This window comes from Fusarium mangiferae, assembly GCF_900044065.1.
Source record: "Fusarium mangiferae strain MRC7560 genome assembly, contig: FMAN_scaffold005, whole genome shotgun sequence".
Taxonomy (NCBI): Eukaryota; Fungi; Ascomycota; class Sordariomycetes; order Hypocreales; family Nectriaceae; genus Fusarium; species Fusarium mangiferae.
In genome coordinates this window covers 1,580,489-1,594,300 of record NW_024573925.1, presented here as the reverse complement: position 1 = coordinate 1,594,300, position 13,812 = coordinate 1,580,489, and the positions used below count along the sequence as shown (strand labels likewise).

The 13,812-nt window shown below is 48.7% G+C and overlaps 3 protein-coding genes across 3 annotated transcripts; 1 reads left to right on the top strand and 2 right to left on the bottom strand.

The window, feature by feature from the left end:
* Positions 1–3,543: 3,543 nt before the first annotated feature.
* On the top strand, positions 3,544–5,259 carry FMAN_07467 (uncharacterized protein; the record flags this gene model as incomplete). The annotated part of the gene is made up of 1 exon (XM_041831093.1): positions 3,544–5,259. The coding sequence occupies one exon, from the start codon at positions 3,544–3,546 to the stop codon at positions 5,257–5,259; it is 1,716 nt and encodes a 571-aa protein (XP_041681691.1).
* A 403-nt stretch (positions 5,260–5,662) lies between these two features.
* FMAN_07466 (uncharacterized protein) lies at positions 5,663–7,579 on the bottom strand (the record flags this gene model as incomplete). The annotated part of the gene is made up of 1 exon (XM_041831092.1): positions 5,663–7,579. One exon carries the CDS (start codon positions 7,577–7,579, stop codon positions 5,663–5,665), a length of 1,917 nt encoding a protein of 638 aa, XP_041681690.1.
* A 1,208-nt stretch (positions 7,580–8,787) lies between these two features.
* Positions 8,788–10,360, bottom strand: FMAN_07465 (uncharacterized protein; the record flags this gene model as incomplete). Its single annotated transcript, XM_041831091.1, has 5 exons — positions 8,788–8,832; positions 8,884–9,057; positions 9,112–10,184; positions 10,244–10,273; positions 10,333–10,360. 5 exons carry the CDS (start codon positions 10,358–10,360, stop codon positions 8,788–8,790), a joined length of 1,350 nt encoding a protein of 449 aa, XP_041681689.1.
* Between the last annotated feature and the right edge of the window lie 3,452 nt (positions 10,361–13,812).

The window sequence follows — 13,812 nt, the reverse complement described above, 5'->3', positions numbered from 1 at the left end:
TGATCAAGAGCAGCCATGAGGTCCATGTGGACGAGATGCTTCAGAGCTGAACCCGACACACGAGTTGCCTCGCCGGACATGCATTCTATGTGTGTCACAGGCGCATAATGATTCATTGACGACAAAAGGAACTATTGGTATCTGAGGGGTCAGCCAAGGCACCGCTGTGAGTTTCTGGTAGTTGCTCATTTCCCCAGGAGCCGCGTTGGGTAGTCTACATCACTTGTCATGTTACACAAGGGACCAAGGGCGGCCACTAACATGGCCCTTGCTCTCCCCACAGGGGCATGGGGTTGAAGAAAGTACATACGACAGAGTACGGAGTAGATAGGCTATCTCGCAGGGGTTACCCACGGAAGATAAGATCTGCACCACACTTGGGGAAGACACCGATCCTCCCGACGCTCGAGTGAGCCCAGACATGCATCTCAACGACTGGTACCATCAAGTTAATGCAGGAGCCAAAGGTCTCGGCACCATCTTGATCACCCCATGAAGCGGGATCGCCATGAGAGGGGTTCATCTCGATGGTTGTGGAATGGATGAGCCGAACGACGGAGAGTTTTGGTTCCACTATGCTTGAGATAGATTTCAAAAGGCTGCTGTATCATTGGGGACAAGTGACTTCACGTTAACAGCGGCGCCTAATGGTTCAGCTTGACATCTAACGCTGACATGTTGGATTTCCTAATTACATAGCGGTTGAGAGTGGTACAACGCTGACTGTGACTCGAGCCAGGTTGTAAAGAGGCTGAAGGACTGTGTGCACTGGAGTCAACCTGAATCCACGCACTCGGTTCATCCAGTCGGATCAAGATACGAAGATGGCAGACGTAAATTTACGTATTCGTACATACATGGCTCAAAATAGATGAACCCAACATCCAGCTCGCTCCAGCTGAAGCGAGGTACTCGATATTCATTCGGCATACAATATTACGGGACAATCCCAAGGCTCATATTGGGGGCTGTTAATACTTCGTCCATGTACCATCGCCTTGCAGACATTAATCTTTGACCCAGACAGCCCCATGGCGCGTGCATGCGAATGGAGGTGTGTGTAGCTATGGACTCAGCCCTGCTGCCGTATTGTGATGATTCATAATTGATATCTGTCATGAAGAACAAGGCCCGTACCCCCCGACCTGCTCCCCGGACCAATAGTGACTTACACAGGTGTCTTCTTCCGAGTCCAGGACAGCATGATGACCCGATTGTTTGTTCAAATTGCTGTATTCTTTGCAGAGAATCTGCTCTCGAATAAGGTGCGACCATACTCCCTTATTCTCCATGACATAACTATAACTTACATGGTATAGTACCGAGTAGTTGCTGGAGGAATGAGTACCTGAACAAGCATTCTCGAGATTCTGTTGTTGGACTCTTGATTATCAGACTGGAGACGGGGTGTCATTGAGGATCGATGTTGACAAGGATCTTTGTGCCAATAGAAGAACGAGAGCTGAAAGCCAAACTCGTGCGATAAATCAGATTGGCCTGCCTCTGCCCCTCCCCCCCATCAGTTGCACGGTATAGTGTATGTACACCAGGGTAACGTTTGTGTAAGACGGGATGGCATGGCATGGGGCGGGAACTCATAAACAGTCTAGACAGTCAAGGAGTGACAGCCAAGACCCAGGTCGGGCGAGGCAATGCTTGTAAGTCTGTTGGCTCTAGCAATCCACTAGCCTCTCTTCTAGTGCTCATTATTGGCCAAGATCTAGGCGATGGCCGCCTACTTTTTTAAGGTGCTCATATGTGTAGACTTGGCCCACAAAGGTTTAGTGCTGGAGAGGCAGGAGAGGTATTTCCTTGGCTCCATTAAATTAACCAACCTAACGTTTAACGCCTGTCGTCGATCCTCCAGCTCCAGCTCTGGCTCGCGCTGGAGGACCTCAACCATGAGTGATTTCGTTTCTTTGGGGATAAGGAGGAGTTCGTCAAAACTACCACTGGAAGAAATATTTCGCATTCTCATCGAGTTCTCAAATCGTCAACAACTCCAGCCCTGACTACCTAGGTAGGGAGACACACATGACACAGCACGTAGTTACTCGTCATGAAACGTTTCAAGGGTCATTCTTGGAAAATATTAGCCGCCACTAATCGCGATCCTCGCTCACTGACGCGGATTTTACTGGGGTTAACACTCTGCAGGCTCTCTCTGACTTGGCGGCTATCCACACTCGCGCAATGATGGCCCTAATCAGAGGTGGCCGTCACCAGGAAGAGACGTCTTGCATCAAATTGTCTCAGGCCAGTCATCAGCGTCAGCTTGCTGGAGGATTGACGATTGAGCTTTACTTTGCTTTGCTCATCCCTGGCCTACCCATTCTCGGGCACAGACACAGTTCATACTCTACCGGCCTATCAACATTCAACGCCGCATCGCCATCGCCGTCGCATCACCGTTGCGGCTGCAAGGAATGCTTAGACTCACTCACACTGGCACGTATCCATCCACATTGGCGCAATACATACAGTACTGACATGGCGGCTGAACGGGCCTTACCGTCTTGTTGCGTGGCGTTAAGCTCACTCACCCCCGTGTGCGTGCCCTGGACTAGCATTACCGGCCATGGACTTGGCCGCCAATGACTGAAGACGATGTCAACATGGCTTCTCTCAGCGATGCATACCCGCTGTCAGTTCGAAAATGTCTGATAGTTATTCGAAGAATTCGAGTGCATACCGACCTGGGACAGAGTTTGGGAGATGAAACCAACCTCACCTAGCAGCTACAGCTCACAAAAGTCTCTATCTCCCGTCTCGGCCACCAGATTCGTATTTGGGCATTTTTTTCCTACCTACATCAAGGTATCCTTCCACTTGACGGCTCCGTCCCGGCTCCCACACCATCTTCTCCCAAGGATGACAGGGCGAGGCCGGTCAGGGTCAGGTCTGGAGTCCCATGCTGCTGCAGGTCGTCCTGAAGAGTAATAGATGGGATCAGCGCAGTGCTCCACTTCCACCGATGCCTCTTCAGGCTGAGGTACGTACTTGAGGCTCTGCTCGACCAACTCAGGGAGTGCCCAATGCCCGCGTCGGCGGGTCTCTCGAGATAGGCTGGCGAGACCTTCTGGCCATACAAATCTTGGGGTCTTTATAATCTATTAAGATGTCTGCCCTCGCCCTCGCCCTCGCCCTCCACCATGGCGACTCCTCTCTATTGTGGTCAACAATCCTAGCAATCCCTTTCTGGTCAACACTTTGTGAATTTCGCTTTTTTCCATTCCTACTTACACCAAGCCTCCCACTCACCTTGGCTCCCCGAGCTTGCGCTACAGGTGACTTATACGTCCAACGTCTTGCGTTACCAACTCGCACATTTTGCACTCATGATATACATGCCCATTCACCATTTCAGAGCTGATGGTTCTTAACTTCGGCGCTAGAACTTGAACAGCTCATTGGCACTTTCTCCTCCAGGTTTTCTTCGCTCTGAAGACTTTGGCATACCGTGCTCTTGTTCTTCTTCTTCTCTTTCGCCGTAAAGGGCCTTACTTACAGTGCCTCTCTAACAGAAGGGGATCTGTTAACACCATGACTTTCCATTCACCCTATGAGAGGAACAAAGGAGCTAGGTGTTTATCCAACACACGTTATTTCTCCTATTCCAGCCCTGACTCAGCAAATCCCGAAGATTTCACCTGCCAAATTGATCCCCTTCTTCAACATATAGCACCCTATCCCAGCCACGAAGGTATCTACTGTGGCACCAACAGCATGCAAAGGTATCTGCAAGAGCCTCAGAGCAGCTTCTTCATCGCTTCATCATACGTTGATATCCCAGGCACTCAATATACCGGGATTTACCCTGATATGAGTGGTCCTGCCCATCAAAATTCACAAGTCCGTCCGGGCTCTCCAATGTCCTACCAACCATCATCAGCTGCGAGTGGACCACACAGTCCCAATTGGACAGATAATGATGCACATGTCAGCACTCTAGGCCCTTCTACGCCGTCCGATGTTGCAGTCTTGTCTCCGAACATTGTTGGTTCAGGCTCTCTGTCACCTAGTGTCTCCCTTTACGGACTATCAAGTGGTCCGCAAGGATGTGTGGACCCGGCTATCATTGAACCAAGTCAACCCTTTTCTGGAATCAGAGAGGAGCAAGAGATCAATGCTTTCACCCTCGACATGAATGCTGAGTTTGACGGCACCACTCCCAATTCCATCTACCAAGGTGACGGCTCGAGTTCTCCATCTTCTTTCGACCCTTTACCTCAAGAGTTATATCCTCAACCCGATACGAAGACGGCCTACCCTGATCCTGACGACACGGATCTGGACGTAAATCTCGAAAACGAAGCTGAGACTATCCATGGCGACGATGGTGACGATGAATACAGACCCAACTGTAGAATCAAGTCACCTCGAAATGCCAAAGGTGGCAGTCGACGGGCCCGCACTAGACGACTAAGTTCCAGCACCAATGCTAGCAGAGGAAAGGTTGCCAAATCACGGCCTATTGTCCACGGTACCCCAGCGCGGAAATTACTCTCCTCATGTGAAAGCATATTGTGCATACATTGCCAGAAAGTGTTCAACGACGACGTGTCATTGCAGAAACACATCAATGCTATGCATACTCGCCCTTTCATCTGCGTCTTCCATTTTGCGGGCTGTAACCACGCTTTTGCAAACAAGAATGAATGGAAAAGACATGTTTCGGCTCAGCATTTGAACCTACACTACTGGCTTTGTACAACTGGTGCCTGCGGATATCCTTCAACCCCACTGAAAGGTGTTTTGGGCACCGCTACGCATTGCAGGGTCTTTAAAAGAAAAGACCTCTACACACAGCACATACGCCGTATGCACGCACCTGAAGAGGTTGCCAAGGCTGACAAGAAAAACAAGACCTTCCCTCCTGAGTGGTTAGCTCAAGAGAAAAAGTTACAGGAGGAAGCATTCCGGCAGCGTTGCAAATTGCCAGACTACATGGATTGCCCAGCTAAGGGCTGCACAATAGTCTTCAATAACGGCTATAAGACTTGGGATGATCGAATGGAGCATGTCGCTGTTCACCTTGAGCGTGCCTCCAAGAATGAGGAGCCACATGTCGTTTTCGGGGGTACAAGCGACGAGACTCTCACGGAATGGGCTTCTCACCCCAACGTTCGTGTCATCGTGTCCACTAGCGGAGGTTGGGAGACATGTCAACCGCTCAAGGCGGCTAAGACAGAGTTATCAAGGCTAACCAGCGTTCATGACGAGGGCCTGGATGAGGACGCAGAGGGTGAGGAATGCTAGAAGCCATGCGATTGGCTTCATGCAACCACGGCATCATTTTTCAATCTTTGCAAGTTTTACATTTCACGAACTGGTGTCGCAAATGCGTTTTGGTATGTCTGTAATTTGGGGTCGTAATACTGAAGAGTCGCGAACAATGTATTGGGTATTTAAGGGTTTCTCCTGGCGTTTCTTCAATTATTATACCACCATCGTATATATACAACTTCTTAACTATGGTACTTTTTGATAAGAATGGATTCATGTTCTGTCTTACGCAGGTAATGGATACAAGGAGGGAATGAATGCGAGAATTATTGGTTTGGTCTGGTCGTGCTTGGTTTGCACAACGACAGAGTTGCTAATGTCAGAACATGTTCTTTTCTTCTTCAAGTTTCTCTCCACATTCCATCATCCAAACTAATCACTGAACCATTTGGGCTCCTTCGCACGAAGCGTGATGCATTGATACAGGTTGCGTTGCTATACCACGTTGGGCACGGCGTTGTTGCCGACCTTTGCATGCAAGTGCGTATCCAGGCTCATGAGCTTTACGCCATTCAATGTATTCTTCATATTTTTGCTGCTGAATTGGGTCAGGGTTTGTCGGTTTGGGAACAGGGTGTAGGCGAGGTTGATAATAACTACTTCCCGGCGTTGAGTTAAAGAGAATCTGAGGCGCTGCAGAAGTGTCCATGAAGTGACCTGATGCAACAGGATACTGTGGTAGAAGAGGACTAAACATTGCTACGTTCGGCGTATTGCCGAACGTGGCAGGCGTTGGCAGGATTCCAAGTCCCGGTAGCACTCCAGGAGTGAGGATATTTCGCACTGGAGGGCCACAAGCACCCCCTGGGAATACATACTTGGCGGGCGGCGATATATTTGATGAGTAGGCGACCTCTCCTAGGTCCTGCTTGGTTGAATCAGCTGTGCTTACCGCTGGAACGGATGTACTCTCTGTGCTGTTGGCACCAATATCTGACTGTAGTAGGGGAACAGAAATGTCGTCCATGTTATGGGACGCAGTTCTGGTGGTCTTTTCAACTGTGTGTTCGTTTTCATTCTCAGTTTGCTTTAGCAACATACTCTTCAGAATATCGTCTTCTGGAGAGTTGACAATTCCTAGAGTGTGTGGTACTGCCGGGAAACTTCTTTTGAATGACAGGAATTCCCTTGCCCTAGGGTTCAACCCATGTGTGAGAGCATCAGAATCAATTCGGACTCCGGAGTCATTAGATGAGTCCTCATTTCTCGGGTGGTCGCTATAAAGAGAGCCAATACCGGAATCAGAGCTTTGTTGTTTAGATTGGCCCGGCTGCTGGCTTGATTTTGGGCCCCACGGATAACCATGACTGATAAAGGGCCTGTTTGTGTCTCTCTTGGTGTTTTCAGTCTCATTTTTTGACCCTTTCTGAAGCTTCTGCAAGATTTTCATGAAAGCGGCTTTTCTGCGTTCGAGTTCTTCACTCTTTCTGGTTTGCTCAGCTGGCGATGACAGGCCACTGAGTACCGTTGGTTGGGATTTTGCATGTGCGCTACCGATGTTGGCAACAGCTGGGTCCTTCAGCACAGCTTGCCTGGCCTTGTAGGTCCTTTCTTTGTCGAGTTCGCTCTCGTTTCCGGTCTCTGTGGGGAAAATACGGCGAGGAGTTCGACCTCTTTCTGCATTGAAGTTATCAGTTCTTTGCATAGTTGTTCGCTGTTTTCTGATCACACGTTGCACGTAGGCAATAGGAGCCTCTTTATCAATATGAGGGACTTCCGTTCTATTCTCCTGTGTGCTGGCAGCGTAAGAAGGAAGGGGTGAGACTTGAAGAACACGGAGTTGGCGGTCTTTGCTGTGGCCACCGGCCAGGTCGACGTTAAGCCGGATAGTACAGAGTCCACTCATGGCATCAGCTGCGTGCGCATTATCATATTCTTGTTTAGTAGAAGACACGTTCGATTCCTTGATATCAGTCTCAGAACCGCAGAAACACGGTTGGAATTGATTGGAATTGTCAATGAAAGTCCACGGAGATATGTTTCCATTCCTCATATGGGAGATGTACCCTCCTTCTGTGCCGCTGTTGTCAACCTCGTGACAATGTAGGCTGGCTTGGTTTGTGCTGTTGGTTGTGTCAGTAAGGTCAGAAGCACTGAATCCATCGCGTCGACGACGCCAGTCTGGGTTGTTCATTGCTTCAGCAAACTTTGAACTCGCGAGGTTTTCATCCGGGTATTCTCTCCGCGAAACAGACGGTGCTGAAGACAGTTCCTCAAAAGAATCATCAGTGGTTGTGTCGATTGAAATCATGGATTGAGCCATTCGGCCTCGAATCCTCTTTTCGAAGGCCATGCCGAAATTTGATCTTGAGCGCCTCAATGCGTTGACCGGAGATTGTCAGATGCACCACGAATCCTAATCAAATTTGATCATGTGAAGATAGTCCGCCAATGGTTGCCAGTGTTAGAAATGCCGTAAGCTTCTAAACAAACACAGAACAAGTGCTTGGTGTAGGATGCTAGTGATGCTTCTGCGTCTTTTCTTGACGGTCAGCAGTGCATACGTCTCGAGTTTAAGTTTGTAGCCTGTTGATTCTATTTGTCGTAAGGCATTTCTTTCAGTTCATCAGAAAACCAAGGTGAGTCTCTAACTCAAAGTTGTCGCCTCGGTAGAGGAAATGTTGAGTGGTGCCTACATCAGGTGTCAGTCTCAGTTCCTGTATCGGACAACCAAGATCCCAAGTCATCAAATTGAGCCGGCCGGTAAGTTTCAGGAAACATACTTATATTGAGATACGAGTGATTCAATCGAAACTCGTAATGGGGAAACTGCGTGGACAGGCGCTTCGCGGCAAAGGTGCTAAGCTTGCCTCAAAGATATGGTGCCAAAAAGGGGAACTTGATAAGCTTCGGGGACGATCGCTGACAAGTGAATTCGCTTTTGCTCAGGCGTCTTTGCCGGAGACAATTTGTTTTAATGCTGCGTATAGCGGAATAGATTGTCCAAAAAGGGGTTTGGCTGTCTTGCAAATGAAGGCCAAGCTACCTGTGGTGGTGAAGATGGAAAACAGGAAATCCGTGAGGGGGGTCGTGAAATGAATACCTCCCTTACTTTGATAGCAATTCTGAGGATGTGGAAGGCGCGATTAGAGTAATCATATACAACGAAGAAAGCACTTAAGTGCCATGCCTTTATCTGTTCCTGCTCCCCAAGAATGACTCGCGTCTTTCCCTCAGACTCAAAATTCAACTGGGTGATCAAACTAATTCGAGAAGGAGGGAATATCGAGCTCCGAAACAGACAAAAAGGTACAAAGACTTCGTACCATAGTAGAAATCCGGAATATATGGGAAAATCTCATAGACGCATGTTTGTGAGCAGGACCAGGCAAGGTGCTTCGATAGGTACGCTGGTATTTAGGTAGATAATTAGAGGTATCGAGAGAAGGCCAGTAACCCAGTTAAAAGTTGAAAGCCCAAAATACTTCAAGAAGAATAAACACTACACAAATCATAGGCAGGCACTCGCTTTCACTTGCTCTTCATGGCTCCACGAAACAATTATCCCTGATACTGTTGCCCACCCATGAAAGCAGCAAAGGCCCTCTATAGCCTTGTTAGTGACAGAATGGACCACAGACAGGAAAAATCACTCACCGAGTTCCGTGTTTGCATGTAGACCGTTCCGGGACCAGTAAATTTACAAACCAAACCCTCTGCTGAAGCAAGGCCTGAGATGATACCTCCAGAGGCAACACGTTCCATTACATACTTGCAGTTCCAGGCAATCAGATGTCCGTTGTCTACGATGTACTTCTCCCCCTCGACAAGCTAGTCCATATGTTAGCCCCAGAGAACAAAAGAAAACGTGTTCAAGAAACCTACTGTTTTGTGAATGATAGCACCGAAACTCGAAACCCACAACAACCCTATACCACTTATCTTGTAAATCCAGAGACCCTCGCCACTGAACATAGCTTTGCCCAATCCTTGGCTCTTGTGGTCTTTTATAACACCCTGGGTACAAGCGAGAAATGCATCGTGGCCTACGGACCAGGCTTCCTTGCCTGTAAGACGAAGGGTAGTGATATCACCAAGGCTATGGGGCGCAAGAAGAACCTCTCCTGGACCAATATATGTCGAACTTGACATGTCGCTTCCGGTGATCATCTTCTTCATGCTGAACTTGATTTGGCCTTTCAGGGTAACCGAGGGAGACATGGCGATCATTGCACCTGGCTTGCCAGTCATGGGGCAGCCCATTGCTAGCTGGATAGTGAGAATCGTGTTGGTGTCGCGGTGGCTAATACGGTAGCTGCCACCATTGAATGTTCCAACGTCATCAGACGTGGCCCCTGCCCCAACGAATTGACCTGCCTCGGGTGCCCCAGACACAGTCATTGCAACTGCTGTTCCAGGCTGCTGTTCAGGCTCCTGCTTGGGCTTTTCAATGAGATATTGGTTGTCATCTAAAGGGGATACTGGCGGGGGCGGTTCAAAGTTCTGTTGGGTAGACTGAGGAGTCGCTGCCGGAGGAGTCGCCACTGGAGGAGTTGGCCCAGGCCTCATGGCCAAATTGCTCTGTTGGCCCGGCGCATGATACTGATGTTGCGGGGGCGGAGGTGTCGCCTGAGGCAGGTTGTGCTGAAAGTGTTGTTGATACGCTGGTGCCGAAGTTGGAGGAGGAGGATAGTAGCCCTGAGAGGAACTATGAGAGTGATGCTTGGCTTGTGGAGAGGGAGTCTGCTGCTGAGCCTGGGGAGGAGCCGGATAGTGAATCGGTGTCGGCTGGTGAGGAACTTGGGGAGATGGTGTATGCTGAGGAGGAGGAGGGTAGTTCACAGCCTGTCCGGGCTGAGGTTGAGGCTGAGGCGGAGGAGGATAGAATTGTGTGCGATTAGCCGGAGGAGAGGTCGGCGGCAGAGCATATTGATGTTGCTGTTGCTGCAGTTGAGGAGCTATCCAGAGATCGTATGGTCAGCTTTGCTAAATGGTCTTTGTGGAGAGCTTTGCGAACCTGGTGAGCTTTGTGTCGCGCCAGGCGGAGCTATTGAGGTGTCATGATCAGTTTCGTTGTCATGATACAAAACTCGATGTGAGACTTACGAGGATAGTAATGCTGTTGGCTCGCCATAACTAATAGGAACAATACACAGACGTAAGAATACAAGTGCTTCTGGACTGGAGGATAGAATGAAGAAGGGAAGAAAATGTTCAGACCCTGAGAGAGCCAGCCCTCTTACGACAGCTCGACCCTGTTTCCTTTAGGCGCCCGTAACATGTGCCAAGCTAGGGTAGCCCCGCATGGATATCGGGTTCCATCTACAACGATACTTGAGTCTTGGAGTTTGATGATGGAGATACCCAGACTGAAAAGGCTACAGCACTTTGGGGAACATCCTGTCATCGATGTATTTCTTGCCAAATGCCTTTCAATATTGTTTCGGCATTTGCCTGTCTCACCATTGAAACGAAACGGCCGCGCCCCAAGAGACCAAGTTCCCGCTACTCATACAACAAATGCAACACAAGCTGCAGCATGCAGGCTGTTTCATTCGAGATCATGCCCAATCACTGAGTGCCATCAAGTCATCGGCCCCTGCCTCAATGAGCTCTGTGGCCAGTTTAACGTAAGCGCCTACGCGGGGCAATAGTCAGCGCGTAGCTAGCATCTCCATGAGCCTATTGGTTTGCGAGAAAATTAGCCCGTGACTTTCTCCTCCATTCGGAAGCTCTGGGTCATGGAAGTACTGTGAATTTACTAAATAAATCCATGGAAAAGAGCCTAACCTCAGACTTATAGATTCGCAATTACCTACCTATGTAGGTTATCCATCTATCACGTGGCAAACCAATAGATTTCCTGTTCTTCGCTTGCTGTAGCGACTTTTTACACGTGATGTGATTAGATACGGTTTTGACGAGAGAACTTACGCAAGACCTCAGTTTTAGATAATGGAGCTCCTGGACTAGGTAGGTAGCTTCAGATGAGCAAGTCCTAATATACTTTCATTGCTTGTTTTTGGCATCTTCGTCAGAGGCATCAAGTCTCTTTGCATACCGATCACGAAGACCTTACCTCAAGTTCCATTTGTTTACAACATGCCAAGGCTCGTTACCCGTGTTGGCCTCATTCCATCGGTATGGCCAGTTCCTGGTAGTTTCTGAGTATGTGCTTATTCCCATTGCCAAGGATATGGCGTTTTCGGCTCCTATGCATTGTGAAGTTTAATAACAAGTATTTCTAAAGGTCAAACTCGCTGTTCATGCTTGTGTTTGGCTTTGGACCACAATTCGTCTCACATGCGTAGCCAGGCGTCTACAAATGACGAATATTTTATCCCGCTCTTAGGACCCTTTGGATCCTAGAGGGAATGTGTGAAGGACTTAATTTGGAGAATGATATCTTCAAAGGGACGAGATATCAGCCATGAAGCTCCACAAGTTTAGGCATGCAGCACAACAAGCCACTTATCAGAGCCTTCAGCTTGGTAAGCGATCATGTTAAGGGTACCAACTGATGAAATCATCTTGAACCTAAAAGTTAGTGGTCAGGGTTTTGACCGGCCATACCAGATCTGACAGAGTAACGTGGCCTGCGTGGAAACTGGAGGCACGATCTAAGATCGACACGGTGGAACATGCTTGAAGGTTGACTCGCCCAATGATACTGAGATGGCACATGCTTGTGACGTTGATATGGCTCCATGACCCGGGAATATCACGCCCCGGTAGTGGCGTTTGTATCTAATGTGGAAGTCATCTTGTGTTTCTTGTGAACAGTTAAATTTTGGCTGACCTATAACAGGCTGCTTTGCGAAGATATCTCTTTGTCCTTCTACCCTTCTACTATGGCTGAACCACCTCCGGGTGTCCCATGGTGGCACTCCAGGCGCCACAATGCAGTGATTCCTACATATTGGATGGACGCTCCGTTCCGTTCCGCTTTGTTTTGCAGGACATGCTCTCCTGCGGTAGCTGAAGAAGCACCATGGGCCTTTTTGGTTGACACAACAGCCTGGGGCGATTCAAAGGGACCTATGTATGTCTCTGGTTCTAGAGTTCAGCAAGGATTCTCCAGACGTTTGAACAACATGGCCCTTGCGTCAAACAAACCAACACCACCGTTGATTCCTTACGCCGCTCAACCTCTTGGCCGTTGGTTTCGACATGGCAAGGCGAGGCTGGACCAATACGGCCCTAGCTAAACTTACGAGATACCCGAAAGAGAACCAAGGCGTCGTAGATGTATTTTAAAGTTTGACTATCGAAAGCACTGTTGGGACCGATGCGTGTCGGAGAGACTTTGTCCCTTACTGACAGGTTTGATAACCGATGCCCAGACGCCACTTGTGCACGAGGATGGTACCGGTATTATGGCTGGTGGTGTTTCAATAGCAACCTAGACGTTCAAGTTCGCCGAACCACCTCTCTGGCGCTGTGGATGTTAAGCTGCGGCTACTGTTGATGATAACGCTTACCAGAGTTTGGGTGCGAGGGCCACTGGAAACAACTCGTACTAGAGAATCAATACCAGTATATAGAATATTATATCGTATTGCAACTTGTTAAATGAACGGCTTTCAGCCTCATGCAGGGACATCCACAAAGGATCAACATCATAGCGCAAAATCCATGTAATCTTCGTCGAGACGAGAAGCATGCTTTCCCGTGACGTCGAAAGATCAGCACTGTTCATGCATAAAGGTTTGGCATACCATCACCAGGGTCCAACAATATCGTCTTTGGCCAGAGAGTCTAGAGAGTCCATCTCGCAATGCCTCGAAGAATAGAGCAAGCATCTTTCAAGAAATCAAAACGTCACAGGAATTTCATCGTCAAGGTGGCACGCAAGCTTCGAAATATCTCCATCAAGCCAGCGATGAATCTTCCCAGAGAAGGCGACTAATATGATATGTCATAATGATAGCTGATAAGGCTCGTTCAGCAATGTGACCTACCTGCTGCCCAGTTTATTCCTCTAAGCCCAGAGGCGTGAATAGTTGTCCTGTTAAGCTGAGGTCCAGGCATGGTTAATAAGAATCGTACAAAAAACCGTTAATAGTTTGACCAACCCTAAATCCAGTAAATTGCCTTCCTCTCCTGAGTCGAGAAATATCATCTTTAGAGCCATCATGGCGATCGAGATGCCAATTCCGAAAGACTTACCATTCCCCGCTTGATAATAGAGGAATGGCGCTTTTCACAGAAACCAGCTCTCATCGAATAGAAAATTTCTGCAGGGTCTCCGGGTCAAACATTTGCACGGTATTTGCGCCCGCTATACTACAGCCAGGTCTTCCCATGGGCTGCATCGTTATACCAAGTACTCGACTGATCTCCGCAGAACAGCCTAGCGTCGATATTCATGCCAATAAGCATAGGTGGCCTAGAACTTCCCGAGAGAGATCAGCGGGCTAAAGTGGATAGCAGATCGCAGATGAGTTTCTTCCAGATTAGCTCAAGTGGTTGATAACTATACTTCCCAGTGCCTCCTTCTAGAGGACAGAAATCGTAAGACTGGCCTCCACTAAGATCCAGCTACCTGCCACCAATCTGATCCTGAAGTTTTGTGTCCCCCCCCCC